Here is a 19,735-nt window from a genome sequence, read left to right as displayed (position 1 = left end):
TTACCTCCCTGAGATGAGATGCTCCCAGAGGTGACAGCTGAAGGGCCCTGCCCACTCCAATCTGTCTGACCCCTGCCTCTCCATGTCCCCTTGTCTCGTGTGACAGGACACAGCCGGGTTGCCACCTCCTCCAGGGAGCCTTCCAGATTGCCCTGTCCTGTGCCTCCCCCGGGTGCTCCTCCAAGCCTCTCAGCAGACATAAAAGCATTGAACTTGTCTCTTTGCTTCCTGGATCACTGTCCTCTCCTGTCCCCCTGATTTTCCAGGGAGGTTCGTGAAGTCGCTGACAGTCCATGTCCCCTGCATCACGGAGGCCATTGTGTTTGGGTGGGTACGGAACAGTAGCCCTGGAGGAGTGAGTGAGTCAGTGAGAGACGCATTCAGAGCAAAGCAGAAAGGCCGAGCGGCTTGCTCCTTGCTGTGGCTTGCAGGGGTCCCCCACATCCACACCCGCAGCAGACCCCAGTTCTTTCCCCTGCTCTTGGGGCTGCATGCAGAGCAAGTGGCGCCCCACTAAACAGAAGGGAAAACTGAGGTGCAGGAGCCGAGCAGTGCGTTCATCGCGCATGTAGGGGAACTGGGGTGTGGCCCTACCCAGGAGACCTCAGCGTGTCGGGGCCCAGTCCTGGGTTCCTCCCTGGGCATCCAGGACCCTAGGCTGGGCTGTGGGGGGTTCTTGACTCTGAGCCCCAACAGTGCGCTGCACTGAGCTGTCAGGAGGGATCAGCAGCCCCAGCATCTCCCTAGATTTAATTAACAGGTCTTTCATCTCGGGCCTGGAGGAGTCAGCTATCTTCTGTCTCCTTAATTAACGTTCATTAAGCAAATCAGAACAACGGAGGCTTTGCTCCCTCCTCCTTGCCTGGGAGGTTTTAACCCTTGGTAGGTGGGCTTGGGGAGGGGAGGCTGAACAGAGGACCTGCACCCCCATACAGGCGCCTAACCCCCCCCACACAGGTGGGGATGAGCCCACCTGCCAGCACCTCTGTGTGAACTCCTGGGACCACCCCATCCAGCTTCCTCAAGGAAGCTGGTCCTGGCATGCTGTCACCCCAGAACCCTACAAGGCTCCCTATTGCTGCCCTTGCCTAGACCAGAGCCCTACTTGTTATAGTCTGTCCCCTCACCAGTACAGCCTCACCTCCCTTGCTCTCTACACCCCACCCCTGCCCATGCCCTGCTCTTTAAGACATGCCAGCCCAGCCGGGCGACGGTGGCACATGCCTTTAATCCCAGCACTCGGGAGGCAGAGGCAGGTGGATCTCTGGGAGTTGGAGACCAGCCTGGTCTACAGAGCCAGTTCCAGGACAGCCTCCAAAACAATACAGAGAAACCCTGTCTCAAAAAAAAAAAACAAAAAAACAAAACAAAACAAAAAAAAGACATGCAAGCCCTGCCCACACAGCCCCTCCCAGGTTGCTGTTCCCAGAGAGATCCCAGACAAAACTCTCCTGGAAGACAGGCTTCAAAGTTAGCAAGCCATGTGACAGAGATTCCAGAAACTGGTGTCTGCAAGGGCCTTGCAGGGGCGGATGGCCTTGGGGTAGGGGATGGGGCTTTCACTCTTCAAAGCAGAGCACAGGGACCGCCACACAGGGCTCCACTCTGAGATGGGGCCTCAAAGATCCAGGCTAGAGGGAGATGGGCCATGCCGCCTGGAGCTTCTGCGGGTTTGGGTTACATTGCTGGGGTTCCTGGCATCAGGGGACAGATACTGGACGTCCTCGGAGCCTTGGCCTTGTGTATGCTAGGCATGCGCTCTTCTATTGAGTCACTCCGCAGCTCTTCCAACCCCATCTTTACAGACTGGCACAGGGTAGACCACCCCCCGGCAAGGGTGAAGTGTGAGTTGGCGCAGGGTAGACCACTCTCTGGAGGGGTGAATGTGTGAGTTGGAGCAGGGTAGACCACTCCCCTGCCCGCAAGGGTGAAGTGTGAGTTGGAGCAGGGTAGACCACTCCCTGCAAGGGTGAAGTGTGAGTTGGAGCAGGGTAGACCACTCCCTGCCCGGAGGGGTGAATGTGTGAGTTGGAGCAGGGTAGACCACTCTCCGGAGGGGTGAATGTGTGAGTTGGAGCAGGGTAGACCACCCCCGCAAGAGTGAATGTGTGAGTTGGAGCAGGGTAGACCACCCCCGCAAGGGTGAATGTGTGAGTTGGCGCAGGGGTGAACGGAGTGAGCCCTGAATGCACAGTTCCTTGATGGACAGGTGGCCATCATTGCACACAGGCCGTCCTCAGCTGCCTCACTTAGCCCTTTCCAGCTGCTGTAGATAAGTTTATCGCCAGTGTCACCCACATCCTGAGAGCCCTGAGACTTCGGGGTGCACAGATCCCCTGTGTGTTGGAGGCACACTGGATTCTGGGCCCCTCCCCATCGGTCTCTGTCCTGACGTGTCATTTCCTGGATAAAGGCCCCAGTTCCGGGCCCCAAACCTCAGTGACTTTACAGGGTCACTGGATCCCAAGACTCGGGGAGTCGGGTGTCTCTCAGCCTCAAGCCCTCACAGGAAGGCAGGATGAAAGCCGACCGGGCACTTTCCCTCACCTGGCGGTGTCCACACCTAGGCTGGACTGTGCAGCCTGCACACAGACTCCCCAAGTTTTGGGTGAGCGTGGGAGCTAGTGTCTGTCCTGATAGTGGGTGAAAGACTGAAGGCCCGCAGGCAGCCGGAGGCCTGGCTCTGCCCCCCTCCTGCTGGGTGTCCCGGCAGTCACTCCTGCAGGCCCCTGGAGCAGGAGTCACTCCTGTCATTTACAGGCTGGCACGCCCGGACACCTGCCGTGTGCAGCCTAGGTGGCAAGGGCAGGGCTGGAGGAGAATGGGGCAGGCAACCTTCCCTGGACTTCATTCCCTTCTCAGGTCTGTCCTTAGCTGATTGCTGGTCAACCCCACACAGTGGTGCAAGCGAGGGTCACCATGTTCTTGGCCTCTAGGGGGCAAGAGGGGCCTGTTCCCGTGCTATAGCCAATGGCGCCACCTGGTGGTGCATGCTGTACACCTTGGGGACTGGAGGAGAGAAAGGGAAGCAGAGCACCTGGGTGCCTTTAAGGCCGGCCGCTGAGGTCACCAGCCAAGGCAGGGATGCTGGCCCAGATGGTGGTCATCCAGCTGGCCCTGAAAGAGACCATCACCTCTGTCCCAGGCCCCCAACCCAGCCTGGAGTCCTGTGCATTCCACAAGCATGCCTCTCGGATGTAGGTGTCCTCGGTGATGACCTTTCCTTGCTCATCCCACCAAGGCCGGGGGACGAGCAGGCAGGCCAGCCTGTTGGGGTGGAGAGCAGGTCCTGGTGAAGGGAAGAGGCTGAAGCAGGGTGCCATGGTATCAGCCCCACGCCACGCCATGAGCAAGCTGGGTACTTTCAAGGGGCAAGAGCCAAACGTGCCTCACCCCAGCGTCCCCAAGGCCTGCACAGTGAGGATGGACAGAGGGTGGCGCTTGCCCAAGCCCGTCCAGCCAGCCTTGCAGGGTGATGGAGCTGTATTTTAGCTGTTTGTGTGTAGACCAGTGCTCGCTTCACTGCGGTGCTCGGGGTCGAGGATCTGGGCTCTGGGCTGCACACACGGCTCCAATGTAGCTATTTCTGACGGGACTTATCTGTGTGCTCAAGGGAAGGCTGGGAGGGCCTGAGGGGATGCCACACAGAACATTGCTCCCAGGGAAGCACCTGCCACCACGACAGTGCAGCCAGCCACCTCTGCTGGCTCTGATTGAAGCCCTTCCCCACTCCCCGGAGAGGGGGGACGGACAGGATGCCACTGGGGCTATGGCTAGCACACAGGCTGCAGAGGTGAAATAGGTAAGGCAAACCCTCCCTTCTTTGGGACCTCATGTATTCCAGAACATTCAGTCAGAAGGGCAGAAGGCAGCCCCGGGGAGCCTGGCTACAGGGGCAGCTGGGTGGAGAAGACTCAGGGACAGTCTTAGTGAGAGGCGGTGGGTTCTGCCGCATGGGTGGTACAGAAAGAACCCGAATACCACGTGGTTAATGGCTTCTGTGTCACGCAGCGTGGATCCTCGCCTACTCAGTCCCTCAAGCAAATCAATAAAAGCCTCGTAGGTTGAACTGAGAGAGTAACCGAGAGCCTCATCCAAGCTGAGTCCTTGATTGGGAGTCTTTAGGGGTGTGTGTGTGGGGGAGTCTGCTCTGGCCTCCTCAGTCTGACCCGTCCTCATCATTGTCTCCAGCTCCGCCCCTCCTGCGGGACCAGCCAAGTGTCACTCAGAGGGGCAGCCCGGTCCATTTTCATCCTGCAATTGTGCACCGACTGCCTGCTCATGAACCAGCTTGGCCTTTTCCGTCCCACCAGCTGTCCATGCAAGGAACCCCTGTGACCCCGTCTATGGGTGTGAGGGAGGAAGTCCCAGAGGGAGCAGCACATGGTGGTCGCCACAGGTTTGCAGTTGGCCGGACTCTGGACCACTGGTGCCCGACCCCAAGAGACCCACGTCCCTAACCATGACCCTAACTCCCACACAGGGCTGGACCCCTGCTGGACCTCTCCACCCTAGGCCTTGTAGACCTGACAGCATCCAGCTCAGGGCTGTCCCTGCCATGGGTTCATTTTATTTCACTGTCTACAAGGGCCCGCAGCTGCTTCGGGAAGGACATAAGCTTGGTGGAGAGAAAGGGAGGCTTCTGTTAAGAGGAAGTTCCTTGGTAAATCCCAGGTGAAAATAGCAGCTTGGGGAAAAGAAGCCCGGAGTGGCAGCACTTTTGAAGGAGAAATGCCGGCAAGTATGGAGGGAAACTCCCCGAGGTCATTCTGCCAGGTGAAGACCTGGCCTTGCCTTGCCTTTTGACTCAGGAGGCCTCACATGCGCTTGGCTTCCCTAGAAACGTCCCACTAGCCGAATGAATGAAGCGGAGAGGCCTACGGGTCAGGCTCACAGTCCCTGTCCAAAGCCTAGCCAGAACAAGCAGGCACTCCCGGGCAAGTCCAGCAGGTGGGAGTGAGCACGAAGGGACTGAACTTGGGCGGTGGGGTGTTGTCTGCTTGGGTCCCGCCCTCAGATGCCGTCGGGTCCGCCTGCAGGGGAGGGCTGCGGGGCCAGTGGAGCCAAGAAGCCAAGCGCTGAACGCCGCAGGCAGGCGCAGAGAGGATCGGGACACAGCAGCACGGAGCGGGGCGCAGGCAAGGCTGTGTCCAGGGTCCTCTCCTGCCTGGCAATGGCAGCATTGGTGGCGCTGGTGTCCCTGGTGGTCCTGATGATACTAGAGGCGCATTGCGCAGCCGGTGCGGGCATGGGCTCTTGCTACGACGGCGCGGGTCGCGCACAGCGCTGTCTGCCTGAGTTCGAGAACGAGGCGTTCGGCCGACGCGCCGAGGCCTCGCACACATGTGGACGGCCCCCAGAGGACTTCTGCCCGCACGTTGGGGCTCCAGGCGCCGGGCCACAGTGCCAGCGCTGCGACGATGCAGACCCCCAGCTCCGCCACGACGCCTCCTACCTCACAGACTTCCACAACCCCGAAGACAGCACTTGGTGGCAGAGCCCGTCCATGGCCTTCGGGGTGCAGTACCCCACCTCAGTTAACCTTACCCTGCGCCTAGGTAAGCGTGTGTCTCCTGCCACCTTGTCTCCATCCCATGGAGGCCCTGGCAGAGAAGGAGGGCTGTGCACCTGGGACAGGCTGCAGAACCCAGGACCTGCGGCCTCTGAGCCGCAGGAGACCAGCCCAAGAGACACCCCTAAGGGCTTCCGGGAGCAGAAAGCTCCCCTCAGCTTTCCCAGAGCTATGGAACTGGGCGAGCAACAATTCCCAGGAAGAACTGTTAGGGTAGTTGGGGAGGATGACACCTCCATAATGACCAGGTCTAGGCAGGGACTCCTAATCTGGTCAGCTTCAAAGGCACCGTGGACCTCCAAGGTCTTGAGCAGCCTGGGATGGGAGTTAGGACAGCTGCCACCCAATGTGTATGCTGCAGCACCCCGGGCAGGACAGTCAGTTTCCTCCTGCACCCGATAGCTACCCCAGGTATTTGGCATGGCCCCTCTGTCTTACTCATGATGGCTGCACCCAGCCTGTGGAGCATTAGGTCCCCGGGGTGGGAACCCAGGACCCCAATTCTACCCTGAAGCTAGAATAATCTCTGCCCACTCCAAGTCCAGAAGAACCCATTGTCCTCCTTGGGTTCCTTGCTATGTCCTGGACACTGCAAATCTTCCAAAGCCTTGATAACTTGGATTTGGTATTTTCATAACTCATTTTGGCACTAACCCTGACCTTTTTATAACTTTGGGTATCCCAATAAGAGCCAATACTCATACATTTTGCTACTGAAATCTCTTTTGAGTACAGCCGATGGCCCCATAATGAAGCCCGTTAGGTAAGCACTCCATCGCTTAGCTACAGACATCCTCATAATCATACCCCGAGAAGTCCTGGATGCCAAAACACACCTGGAGCCTGAGTTTGGATGACAGACGATGAACTCTGTCCCCATGAAAAACTGGAAACTCAGAGAGGTTAAGTGTTCTGCTAACTGACGCTCGGGACAGGGTGTAAACCTGGCATGTGCTGTACCACTCATGACTAAGCTGCTTCTTCCTAGACAGGGGTGGCAAAGCCCTGACAAGGGCTGGGAAATGGCCTTGCCCTCTAAAAGAGAGCTGGGAGGATATCTAACCCCTTCAGCGCACAGGGAGGCACATTCCTCCTGCATCCCGAACCTGGTTCCCAGGAGTGAGGACACGAGATCTCTGACTGGAGCAAGGAGGTGGAACTTGGGTGAGGTGGGGTCTGCCCAGACAGGAAGCAGGAAGCTAGGGGAGTTGGCTGATGGGACTGGCAAGACCCCAAGGCCAGGGTGGGGAACCGTGAGGGAGACACAGTGTTCCCTGACAAAGGCTGTCACATGTGCCCATGAAATCCAGACGCCAAGGAGGGGTTCAGACCTCAGGCACCAGGGGCGAGGCAGATGGAGACGGAGTGGGAAGCCTTGTGTTTGCCTTAGGGGGACAGTCCTGTTCATAGCAGTGCTTGTACTATGCCTGATAAGTGCTCCTGGGATCTTTAGATGCTTCAACAAGCGGCCTCCAGGCACAGATCCTGGGCTGTGAATGTGAACAAAGACTCCACACGCTTACACATGTACAAGGCACATGCATATGGTGGGCCCTCCCTCAGGCCAGCGCCTAGAGGACAGCACCCATCCTACTGGGCAGCACCAAGCTCGTAGGCAGAAAGAAGGCTAGAAGAGTGTACCATTAATGAAGGAACGAATGAACGGCATTGCCGCACTGCATCCTGGGCACTGGGCCAGTTCAGTGTTCTCTTGTTGGTTCTGAAAGCAGGACAGGGTAGTAATCATGCAATGGTACTTCGGACTCAGGCACAGCACAGTCACTACTGGGAAGCTGGGATTCCGTGTTGCACCTCAGTTTCCCTGCCTGTACTGGGGGACAAGAACAGGACTGGGAAAGTAGCTCAGTTGGTAGAGTACTTGCCTAGTGTACACAGGCCCTGGATTCGATCCCCAGCACTGATAAAACTCAGAAGGTAGAGGCAGGAGAAGCAGGAGTAGGCTAGCCTTGCCCTGTCTCAAAACAAACAAACAAAAACTAGGAAAAACAGAAGTCGCTGCCTCTAAGGACAGTGAGACGGCCTCCGGTGCTCAGGTTGGAGCCACCATGGCCCTCATGGATGAGCAGAACGCCCTGGGTGGCGCTGTATCAGGGAATAAGGGCTCATCCGGTTCCAAAAGACATCTGGTCCCAGGGCCTGGCTGTGTTTGGGGCCGAGTATCTTAATTTTGCTGCAGCTAAGTCAGACTCATGGCATCTAGGAGTCCCCTGGCCGTTAGCTGAGGTGACACCCATCAGGCCTCTAGTGCCACTGTTTGCTGGGTCTCCCTCCCCTTTCACGAAAGCTCCTGGGAGGAGGAAGGGGGAGGCAGCTCTGGCCAGCATCCCCTGGAGGGGGTGGGGGTGAGGAGTGGAGGAAGAGGAGGCAGAGATCAGCCAGGGATGGGGGTCACAGCGTTCCCAGCTCCCCGCAGCTCCTGACATCTGGTCCAGATCCTATCCCGCAGTTGCTGTGGAGACAGGCCTTCCTGTCTGGGATAAAAGGCCACAGTGGGGATGGTGGGGCTGGCCACTCTCAGTGCTTCACGGAGGCCCAGAGAAGACAGCGGGGCTGGGGTGAGCGGTGGGTGGGGAGAGGAGGAAATAGAGGGGCCGTGGGGTGACAGACTGTTCAAGGACCAGGTAGTGACTGTGCCTGCATCAAGGACAATCTGACCAGCATTTCAGGGAGGGGTGTGTGTGTGTGCAGAATTTCTTCTTCACATATGGGGAAACTGAGACTCTGAGGATAAGGTCAGTCGTTCAGGGTCATACAGGGCAAAGAATGGTTCACATCCAGAGCTCCGCTGTTTGCTCTTAGGACACAGTAGAAGGGACAGGCTGGCCTTGAGCTTCTGCGCCTCCATCCTAGAAGAAACAGGTGTGGTGGCTCTCGGTGTCCTCTTGTCTTAGATTGTCAGGACTCCCCCAGGACCATAGAAAGATGCAGCTGGGTCCCAAGCCCCCAAGCGGGGGCAGGGGAGTAGCCAGATAGACCACTGGCACTCACCTGCCCAGTACTTTAGGAGCCTGTGACTTTGATTTTTGGCTACATCTATGAGCCGGGCGTTGGTGACGCACGCCTTTAATCCCAGCACTCGGGAGGCAGAGGCAGGTGGATCTCTGGAGTTCGAGGCCATCCTGGTCTACAAAGTGAGTTCCAGGAGAGCCTCCAAAACAATACAGAGAAACCCTGTCTCGAAAAAAAAAAGAAAAAAAAAAGACTACATCTATGCCCATGACGCAGGCCAGCCGTACGACACTGTGGGAAGAATCAGCTCTGAGAATAATACACATGGGGCACAGAAGCCTTAGCTGGTGGAGAGGGCGGGGTCAGCACAGGCCTTTGAAGGCCTGGAGGTGCTAAGAGTTAAGGAAAGCCAGAGGAGGGAAGAAAACCGTGGATGTTAAGCATGGAAAGACCTGGCTCAACTAGGAACTGGACCAGGGACCCTGCTGGGCCCGCAGTAGCCCCAAGGCTCCTGACTATCCCAGCTTCCGCTCAGTTATGCCTCCTCTGGAGTGGGTGGTGTGTTTGCCTTGGCTAGGGCCAGAGCCTGGGGACAGAGTCCTCAATCCACCTCCTCGGGGGATTTGGCTGGAATGCTAGGCCCCAGGCAGGTCAAGAGTCAAGGCAGTGGTCTTGGATAGCCTCCCTCCACCCACAGAAGTGGCCCTGAGCCCACTGGCCCTGTCCCCGTTCCTGGGGCCTCCCACAGTGAAGGTGGAACGTCCTGCAGGGGGGGATGACTTCCCAGACTCCCATGACGCCTCTCCACCTAGTGGGTTCTGACCATGGCCATGGGTCTCTGGGGCATCCGCGGCTCTTCCTCCCCTTCCCGTGAGGGGGCCTTGTTGTGAGCACCCTCACTTCTGCCCATTTACTTTCTCTTCTCAACTTCTGGTGACCCAGGCTAGCTCATAAGCCAGCGGGCGCCCACTGAGTGACAGATCCCAAGCCCTGGGAATGTGGCAGAGGAAGTGCCTGCATCCACTCAGCTTAGGATGTCCTCCTTCAGGAACTTCCTACCTGGCCTGCACTCTCCTGCGGTGGTGGCACACGCCTTTAATCCCAGCACTCGGGAGGCAGAGGCAGACGGATCTATGTGAGTTCGAGGCCAGCCTGGTCTAGAGAGCAAGTTCCAGGACAGCCTCCAAAACAATACAGAGAAACCCTGTCTGGAGAAAAAAAAAAAGAACCTTGCAGACATCTGGTCGCTTTGCCCTCTAATTGCTATGCCCATTTTGCAGACAAGGAAACTGAGGCACAATGCTGACCTACCCAGTTATCAGGAGAGAAGTCAGGCGTTTGACCAGTGAGTCTCTGGCACCCTGCGTCCTCTGCAGCAGCAAGCAGAGAAACGCTGAGTTCAGGTCGGCCCTTCTAGAGGCATTGCTGAGTGTTCTGAAACACGGCCTCCTCCCTGCCTGGCCCTGGCCCTTCTGAGGTCAGCCAGCTCTTACCCCACTTCCTGGCCTAACCTCACCCGATGGAACCATGATCCACCTCTGAGATTACCCAAGGCATCATTCCCCACCTGAGCCCTAGACTGGCCCATTTAAACAGCTTCCAAGCACCGTTTGGTCCTTGGGCCTCATGTCAGGGCCCAGGAGCAAAGACCCGTGCAGTCAGACCCTTCCAACAGTCAGTTGTGGTGCAGCCCAGCTGCGTGGGGACCGTGTACCTCCACGTTGTCACTGAGCTCAGAAACGTGCTCCATGCAACAGGGTGGAAGGCTGAGGCTGCTAGCTAGTCACAAGGGGACAAGTGCTTCGTGCGTGTGCGTCTAGACGGTTCCTGGAGCTGTCAAATTCATAGAGGCGGAAAGTAGACAGCTGGGGAGGGCACGGAAAGCCAGAGTTTAAGTGTTGGTGACTGCATGACAGGGTGTAGGTGCTTGGTACCATGGGCTGCACACTCAGGAATGGCTAAGAGCGTGCGTTCTGTTTTATGTACTTCTCCCAAAGAACCTCCGCCTCCATACACTTAGGCAAGTATCTCAAGTCAACACCCTCTTCAGCCCCGGGACTCGCTGTGTGCCAGAGTGTTCAATCACTCCCGGGATTCCTGTTAGCCCTTCTCTCCACCATCGCCTATGCCCTTCCTCTGTTTATTTCGTGTGTTTATTTATGTCCGGCTGTCGTTTGGAATGCCCATCCCCCTTCTTTGCAGACTTGTGCTCTGTAGACTCCAGTGATCACAGCTGGGACCGGACCTCAGCAAGCTTCTTGACACAAGCCTTATGCAATCACCAATCGGAGAAAACCTGTTTCCTCTCCCACGCTAGACAACACTTGACAATCTTGACGTGTGTTAGGTGTGGTGCTTGGGTGGGAGGGCTGGTGTGGGGCCAGGCCTGGTTCGGTCTGGTTCCTGTGGCCTGCGCATTGTGATCAGAGGGACCCCAGTTCTTCACAGGGGTTCCGAATGCCCAGGGCTGCCAAAAGCTGGCTTGGGAAATGAAGGACTTGACGGTGGGTGTCAGGACGTGGCGCTCAGGCCTGGAATCACTCTCGCACTGAAAGTGGCCCCCGGTGGTGGGTGTCAGTCTGGCCTGCCCATGTGTTCCAGCTCAAATCCTGCTGCCCCCTCTGGTACCCCACCCACCCCACCCCTCCCGGATCCCCAGATGGCTGTAATTAAAGTTTATTTTGTTTCCATCTTCCCAAAATAAGCCTGGCCTACCCACCAGGTCAGCCCCGGATGCGGAGCAGCTCGACTTATGGCAGTCCCGTGTCTTGACGGGCTTCCCGGCTGGTGGGGAAGATGTCCCTTTCACCTGGTGCTTGGCTCAGGCGGCCCTTGCAGTGCCAGCCACTGCATCTGCAGCCACCGAGGCCTGGGAGGCAAATTTCTTTATCTCCATGATCATCTGTGGTCCTTTCCTAGAAGCCCTGTCTCCCTGGGCTCCCAGGAAGCCCAGTGGAAGGGTAGCTGGCTCTGCATAGTCTTTTTGAGGGTCTGAGAACCGAGAGACCCGACTGTTAAACGTGTGGAGTCGGGACCCCTTCTCTCTGAGCTGCAGGCTTCTCATTAGTGGAGTGCATACCATAACGAGACTGGGGGGGTCTCAGACAGACTGTGTGCAGATGTGCTCTACTGGCACATAGTAGGTGCTCAATGCAATGGGCAGGGCTGAGATGCGTGGAAGGTAGTCAGGGAGTCGGGGAGCATAGCATTCTAGGTAGAGGGGCAGCATATATAGAGCTAAGGGGCAAAACCATCACCCTGGAACTCTCGCACCTCTCCGGCGCCCGGAGCTTAACAGGAGCCTAGGAGGCTGTGGTTCAGTGCCTGTCACTGTATTCCTTCCCCAGCTTTCCAGGCTGCCTTCCTTACAGAGCAGGCTGGAGTTGCTCTTCTAATTAACTCTCCAGTGAGCCGTCCCGCTGGGCCCCTGTGATGTTGCCTCAGCAGCTCTTACACCTGGCTTGGCAAGGAAGGAGTCACCATGTCCCCCAGTGCAGCTGACTTGTTTACTTGCAGGCAGTCCCCGTGACCCTCCTCTTCTGAGGGCAGCCTCTCTGCCAGCCACCTTTAAAGTGTCTCCTGGCTCCCTCCCGGGAAGTGTCTGACCGTTCGCCTACCAGGCCCTGCAGCACCTGTGTCCACCCCAGCACCTGCACATCTGGGCACATTTGGGCCTGGTGTTCAGCTGGGGAGCAAGCAAGGCACCGCCTGACCCCGCCTAGGCCCCTGCACACCCTCCCGTGAAGGGCTCAGAAGCCCGGTGCCAATTGTGCTGCCACGGAACTTTAGAAAACATCTTAAAACGGAACCTGGCAAGGCGGTTGCTTTTTAAAAAGTTTCGTAAAGCTGGGTTCTCTCCAATTTTAAATTAGAACAAGCTTCAGGAAAGAAAATTGCGAAAAACAGAGGGAAACTGAAGGAGGAACAGTTGTGCTGAGTTCCGAGGACAAACATGCTCGCCAATTAGACGGCTGTCTTTGGGGCCTGTGCCTTTTGTTTGGTTTTTCTGAGACAGTCCCTGGCAGCCCAGCCCAGCAGGCCCTGAACTCACAGTATAGCCAAGGACGGCTTTGAACTACTGATTCTCCTGCCTCTACCTCCAAGTGCTGAGATAACAGACATGTACTACGCACCTGACTGGGACATGGTCTTTTAACTGCTGCTTTTTTTTTTCTGTGCCTGTTTTCTGTGTGTGTGCGCACAAGAGGTCAACGTAGGGTGTTATTCCTTAGTTGGCATCTACTTCGTTTCTTGAGACAGGGAGTCTCACGGGGCTTGGAGCTCACGGATTCAGGTAGGGTGGCTGGCCAGTGAGCCCCAGGGTTATCTGTGGCTATCCCCACATCTGCTTCCAGTCATGCATCCTCATGCTCAGAGCTCAGGTGCTCCTGCTTGTGGGCACACGCTTACCAGGTGAGCTGCCTCCCCAGGCCCTGGCGCTCGCTGTCCGGTTGGGTCTCCGTTTATGACCGTGCACAATACCTTGTGTCTTTTTCCCTTTCGCCACTTTGACTCTGACTTTCCGGGTGACTTCTGTTCTGTCGACTGCCACTGGCGTTGGTCACTGTGGGAACTGCTGTCCTGTAGCTCCCTTTAGCTATTTCTTCAGATCCCCGATTTTCCCAAGTCTATAAAATGCCTTGATGATTGGGCTGTGCTTTAGGCCATGGCCCCCCCAAAGGCTTCTTTTGTCAGTTGCTGGGAATATCCCTGCGGTTCCTCATCCCTGTCACCAAACTGCGTTCCCAGAGGGACAATATATTTACCCTAAATTTTTCTTTTGTTGTGGTAACATACACATAGCTTATGGCTGGATCCCCTTTCAAGTGTGTGCAGTTGGGGTCACAAACACAACCCCCTGTTCTGAAGCTGTGCCGAGGGCTTTCAACTTAAGAAACAGAAAGGGTTGTCCTCCCCTAGACCCCGCAGCCCCTTATGAAACGTACAATCTTTTAACAATATTTATTTTGCTGTCTAATTGTGTATACAAGTGTGCATGTCTGTGTGTGGGTATGGACACAGGAGTGGAGCTGCCGATGAGGCCAGAGAGGATGTCAAGCCCCTGGAAGCTAGAGTTGCAGGTAGTTGTAAACAGGGAACTCCAGTACTCTGTAAGAGCCGAATATGCTCCTAAACACTGAGCCATCTCACTAACTCCTGTAACACTGGTGTGTGTGTGAGTGAGTGCGTGTGTGCGTGTGTGAGTGCGTGTGTGCGTGTGTGTGTATGTGTGTGTGTGTGAGTGCGTGCGTGCGTGTGTGTGTGTGTATGTGTGTGTGTGTATGTGTGTGTGTGTGTGGTATGTGTGTGTGTGGTATGTGTGTGGTATGTGTGTGGATGTGTGTGTGTGGTATGTATGTGTGGTATGTGGGGTGTGTGTGTGTGTGTGTGTGTGTGTGTATGTGTGTGTGTGTGTGTGTGGTATGTGTGTGTGGTATGTGTGTGTGGTATGTGGTGTGTGTGTGAGTGGGTGTGTGTGTGTGTGTGTGTGTGTGGTATGTGTGTGTATGTGTGTATGTGTGTGTGTATGTGTGTGTGGTATGTGTGTGTGTATGACTGAGTGTGTGTGTGGTATGTGGTGTGTGTGTAAGTGTGTGTGTATGTGTGTGTATGTGTGTGTGTGGTATGTGTGTGGGGGGGATGTAGAGCCCAGAGAAGGTCAACAAGTGTCTTCCTTTATCATTTTCTACCTTGTTGCCTTTCTGCAGGGTCTCTCACTGAACTGGAAGCTTGCTGTTTGGGCTTGGCTGGCCACTAAGTGCTTGGGATCTTTGTCCTCCCCCACTCCTACCCACTCCATTCTGGGGCTACAGGAACACGCAGCAGTACTTGACTTTACATGGGTGCTGAGATTTGAACTCGGGCCTTCATGCTAGCCAAATAGATGCTGCTACCCACTGAGCCATCCTCCAGTCCCTCCGCCACCCTGCACCGTCTGTCTCTGTGCGTGTGATGGGAAGCATGTCTGCAGTGTTGCTCTGTCTGTGACATTCTTCTTCCATCTGGCACCACACCCTCAGGGTTTGTCTGTATTTTAGGCCCAAGGGTGAAGTTGTCCCACTTTTCCAAGTTGAACATCTGTCCTTTGCATGGCTGGGCCAGATGGGCCAGTCTCATATGGGCTGGGCTGTTCCTTCCTCTTGGCTGTCCTGAGCAGTGGGTGCTGTGAACACAAACGCATGTGTGTCTTCCGTGACGCCTGCCTTCAGGCTTTCAAGGATGTGCCACACTGGGCACGCCGGGGTGTAGGGTAAGGCTGGTGTGCACTTGTCTAGTGACCTGGTTTGTTTTTCAAGACAGGGTTTCTCTGTGTAGCTCTGGTTGTCTCTGTGCAGCCCTGCCCCCTCTTCTCTGGATGCTGTCGTTGTCACTCTCCATGGTCTCTGGCCTCCTCCACCTGCAGTGAAGGGTCTCCAAAGAGTGCAAATGCATTTAAACCCCGCCCTGAAGCTCCGGGCTCCCAGCCTCCGCCTCACATTCCACTCACTTCGCAGTACCCCCTCCCCTGCCCACCACACGCATGTTGCCACAGCCAGCCTCTTGGCACACACAGACAAGGCTTCTCTGGTCCAGACGTCCCCCTCCTGGCTAGGACGCATTTCCTGTTCCACCATCTTCCCCATCCCAACGCCTTTCTGACTCCCTCCAGGAAAACACGGCTGTGGAGCACTTGATCTTATGGGGCACCCTGTTTGGGGATCGCAGATACCTGGGCTCTGTGTACTTGGTCGTGCCGGGCCTGAAAGCCACCCCTTTCTGTCAGTCAGTTTTCCCAAGTGCCTGCTGGCACAGTAGTATAAGGAAAGGAAGGTTTGTTTGGCTTGAAGTTATGGTCCCTTCAGGATGGTGGCAGGCGTGTGAGGCAGCTGGTCACACCGAATCTGCAGCCAGGAAGCAGAGAGCTTAATGATGTCATCAGTTTGTTCCCAAACTCCTTTCTCAGTCCAGGACCCCAGCACCGGTACTTAAGGTGGATCTTGCCACCCCAGCCTAATGCAGAAACTTCTGAGAAGTTTGTGTCCTCGGTGATTCTCAGTCCTGTCAGGTTGACAAGATTAACCAAGCACACCTGTCTTTGAGATGCCTGCTCCAGAGAGCAGAGCCCCTCCCCCCAGGAGGAGAGCCCCTCCCCCAGCAGAGCCAGCCGCTCACACAGGCGACCCTCATCTCTCACAGCCTGCAACTGTAGCGGGCACTCCGAGGAGTGCACATTCGACCGGGAGCTCTTCCGGAGCACGGGCCACGGCGGGCACTGTCATCACTGCCGTGACCACACAGCCGGGCCACACTGTGAGCGCTGTGAGAGGAACTATTACAGATGGGCCTCCATGACACCATGCCAGCCCTGTGACTGCCACCCAGCAGGTGAGCAGCCTAGCTCCACCCTTCCCTCCCCCTCTCTCCCCTCCCTCCCCCACCTCCACTGCCCTGTGCTCCTCCTCCCCAGGCTCCCTGAGCCTCCAGTGCGACCACTCAGGCGCCTGCACCTGCAAGCCCTCAGTGACGGGTTGGAAGTGTGACCACTGCAGGCCTGGGTTCCACTCCCTCGGTGAGGGCGGCTGCAGGTAAGGATGTGGTACAGAAGAACAAACCTGCCTGCTGGGGGTTGGGGTGGAGACCTTGGAGGCCCACTTGCTGTGAAAGGGACAGAGTCCCAGGATGAACCTGAGGCCTGATCAGTGAGGGACACAGAGACACTCCAAGCGGGCGAGTACCACCAAGGCCGAGGCAAGGGTCAGGTGAGGCTCAGCTCTAGGAGAAGAGGGCCTGGTGCAGGGGGGGCAGGAGTAAGGTTGGCCCTGAAGAGAGAGGGAGGAAACAGGCAGATTCCAGAACCCAAGTCTGAGACTGAGGAGGAGGGAGGGATAGAGGCTAGTCCTCCTGGCAGAGGGCCAGGTGGAAGCTGGGCAGGCAGCCAGGCATTATATACGTGTTTGGAGTGTGTGGTACCCGGTCGTGAGGAGAGAGACCAGCAATCTGCCACAGGCTGGAGCTTAGGAGAGGGGCCAGACACGTTTACTGGTATTCACAATGGAATCCACGGTGACCAATGCTGCAAATTACGAGGCATTTTGTGGGGGTAGTCTTACAGATCGTAGCTGACCTCCTGCTGGAGTTAGAAATGTGTACCACCGTGGCCAGTTTTATGTGGTCCTGGGGAGCGAACTCGGGGCTTCATGTATGCTAGACAAGCGTCTACTAGCCCCTGGAAGCACTTTCAAATGCTCTTGTCAGGGCTGAGGAGAGGCTCAGTTGGTAAAGTGTGAGGATGTGAGTTTGGATGCCCAGCCCCCCTGTAAAAACCACAAAAGCTAGGTGCAGCATTGCATCTATCTGTAAGCCCAGCGCTGAAGGCTGGAAGGCAGGCAAAGGTGACTGGATCGCTGGAGGTTGCCAGCCAGTCTTGCCCAATCGGTGAGCTCCAGGTTCAGTGAGAGACCCTGTCTCAAATGTAAGGTGGAATGCAAGAAAGCTGACTTCAATCTACGACCTCCATGCATACGTACATGCACACATTCCCATGTACACATGGACATATGCAGGAAAATAAATGAACTTGGCTCCGGTAAACAGCAACAGTGTCCATACATTTGAAAGGCAGGTGAGGCTTCTTGGGTAGATATGGTGGCACAGAAATGCCCAGTCAAGTCAGCCCAGGGCTCGGTGGTGGAGTAAGTGCCTGCCTAGTGTGCAGAAGGCTCTGAATTCCATCCCAGCACAACAACAAACCAAAGTCCTGGGCCTGACCCTGGCTGCTTCCCAGTCTTGGGCTTGGGACCTTTGCACATGCCGTTCATTTCCTAGAGCACGATCCTTGCCCGGCCCTGCCTCCTCCGCCTGTGTCCTCAGCTAAGGCATTGCCCCCTCAAGAAGCTCCCCGCGCCCCCACTCCCTCCCCTTCTCCAAGGCTGGACAGATGCACTCCCTTAGTGCTGCCTCGCACTGTCCGCCTCCTCCACAACCGAAGGGCAGGGGCCACTGTACGTCTGCTCTCACTGGATCCCGAGGTCCATGAGAACAGGAACCATGTCTCAGCAGGTGATGTGTGGTGGGTGGGTAAGTGGATGCAGGGATGAATGGAGGTGAGAAATCGATGGACAGAAGGCTGGTTGGATGGGTGGAGGTGGGTGGATAGGTGCGTGGGAGAATGGGTGGATGGGAAGCTAAGGGATAGAAGGATGAGCAAACAGGGAGACAGATGGACGGATGGATGCACTAATGGAGGGGCGAGTGGGTGGATGCTAAGTGAGGGCATCGGTGATGGATGGACAAATGGAGGTGTGAATAGATAGGTGAGAGTGGGCAGATGGTGAGCGATAACATGAGCAGAGGATGATGGATGGGTGGGTGGATGGATGGATGGATGGATGGATGGATGGGTGGATGGGTGGATGGATGGATGGGTGGGTAGATGGGTGGATGGGTGGATGGATGGATGGATGGATGGATGGGTGGATGGGTGGATGGGTGGATGGATGGGTAGATGGGTAGATGGATGGGTGGATGGGTGGATGGATGGATGGGTGGATGGATGGATGGATGGATGGATGGATGGATGGGTGGGTGGATGGATGGGTGGGTGGGTGGATGGGTGGATGGATGGATGGATGGGTGGATGGGTGGATGGGTGGGTGGATGGATGGATGGATGGATGGATGGGTGGGTGGGTGGATGGATGGATGGGTGGGTGGATGGATGGGTGGGTGGGTGGATGGGTGGATGGATGGGTGGGTGAATGGATGGATGGATGGATGGGTGGGTGGGTGGGTGGATGGATGGGTGGATGGATGGATGGATGGGTAGATGGATGGATGGGTGGATAGATGGGTGGATGGATGGGTGGATGGATGGGTGTGTAGATAGGTGGATGGGTGGATGGATGGATGGATGGATGGGTAGAAGGATGGATGGATGGATGGGTGGATGGGTGGATGGATGGATGGGTGGATAGATGGGTGGATGGATGGGTGGGTGGGTGGGTGGATGGATGGATGGGTGGGTGGATGGATGGGTGGGTGGATGGATGGGTGGATGGATGGGTGGGTGGATGGATGGGTGGGTGAATGGATGGATGGATGGATGGGTGGGTGGGTGGATGGGTGGATAGATGGGTGGATGGATGGGTGGGTGGGTGGGTGGATGGATGGATGGGTGGGTGGATGGATGGGTGGGTGGATGGATGGGTGGTTGGGTGGATGGGTGGATGGATGGGTGGGTGGATGGATGGGTGGGTGAATGGATGGATGGATGGATGGGTGGGTGGGTGGATGGGTGGGTGGGTGGATGGATGGGTGGATGGATGGATGGATGGGTGGATGGGTGGATGGATGGGTGGATAGATGGGTGGATGGATGGGTGGATGGATGGGTGGGTAGATGGGTGGATGGATGGATGGATGGATGGATGGATGGATGGATGGGTAGAAGGATGGATGGGTGGGTGGGTGGATGGATGGGTGGGTGGATGGATGGGTGGATGGATGGGTGGGTGGGTGGATGGATGGATGGGTGGGTGGATGGATGGATGGGTGGGTGGGTGGATGGATGGGTGGATGGGTGGATGGATAGGTGGGTGGATGGGTGGATGGATGGATGGGTGGATGGATGGGTGGATGGGTGGGTAGATGGATGGATGGATGGGTGGATGGGTGGATGGGTGGATGGATGGATGGGTGGATGGGTGGATGGGTGGATGGATGGGTGGGTGGATGGATGGATGGATGGATGGGTGGATGGATGGATGGGTGGATGGATGGATAGATGGATGGGTGGAAGGATGGATGGATGGGTGGATGGGTCTCCTCACTTTTGCGTCAAGCACTTTAACCACTGCGCCGTCTCTAGCCCCGGCCTTGGATTTTCTGCCCGCCACAGGCACACTTGTTTGGATGGCTGTTGACACAGTCCATACAGATGGATGTTAGAGCCACGTTAAGCATGTGGCGCTATCAAGCCTTTTCCTCTTACCTTTAGAGAAGTTCCTGGGCGATCAGAGACTCAGCTACGGACAGCCAGTCATGCTGACCCTCCAGGTGCCGCCTGGGGGCTCCCCACCTCCTCTGTACCTGAGGCTGGAGGGGGCAGGCTTGGCTCTGTCCCTAAGGCCCTCCAGTCCTCCCAGTCCTCAGGATACCAAGCAGCCAGGACAGGTTCAGCTCTGGTTCCTGTAAGTGGCCTCCCCATCCTGAGAGAT

General features: G+C 56.5%; 1 protein-coding gene across 1 annotated transcript in view; it reads left to right on the top strand.

Moving 5' to 3' along the window:
• The first annotated feature begins 5,017 nt into the window (after window positions 1–5,017).
• Window positions 5,018–19,735, top strand: part of LOC121137946 (laminin subunit gamma-3-like) — a 49,070-nt gene continuing 34,352 nt past the window's right edge. The window contains 5 exon segments of the mRNA XM_040740827.1: window positions 5,018–5,558; window positions 15,719–15,907; window positions 15,990–16,107; window positions 17,451–17,581; window positions 19,516–19,708. Of these exon segments, the coding sequence (XP_040596761.1) occupies window positions 5,018–5,558; window positions 15,719–15,907; window positions 15,990–16,107; window positions 17,451–17,581; window positions 19,516–19,708 (1,172 nt within the window).

This window comes from Mesocricetus auratus, unplaced genomic scaffold (genome assembly GCF_017639785.1).
Source record: "Mesocricetus auratus isolate SY011 unplaced genomic scaffold, BCM_Maur_2.0 contig_11340_pilon_obj, whole genome shotgun sequence".
Classification (NCBI taxonomy): Eukaryota; Metazoa; Chordata; class Mammalia; order Rodentia; family Cricetidae; genus Mesocricetus; species Mesocricetus auratus.
This window is presented reverse-complemented; position numbering and strand designations above follow the sequence as displayed.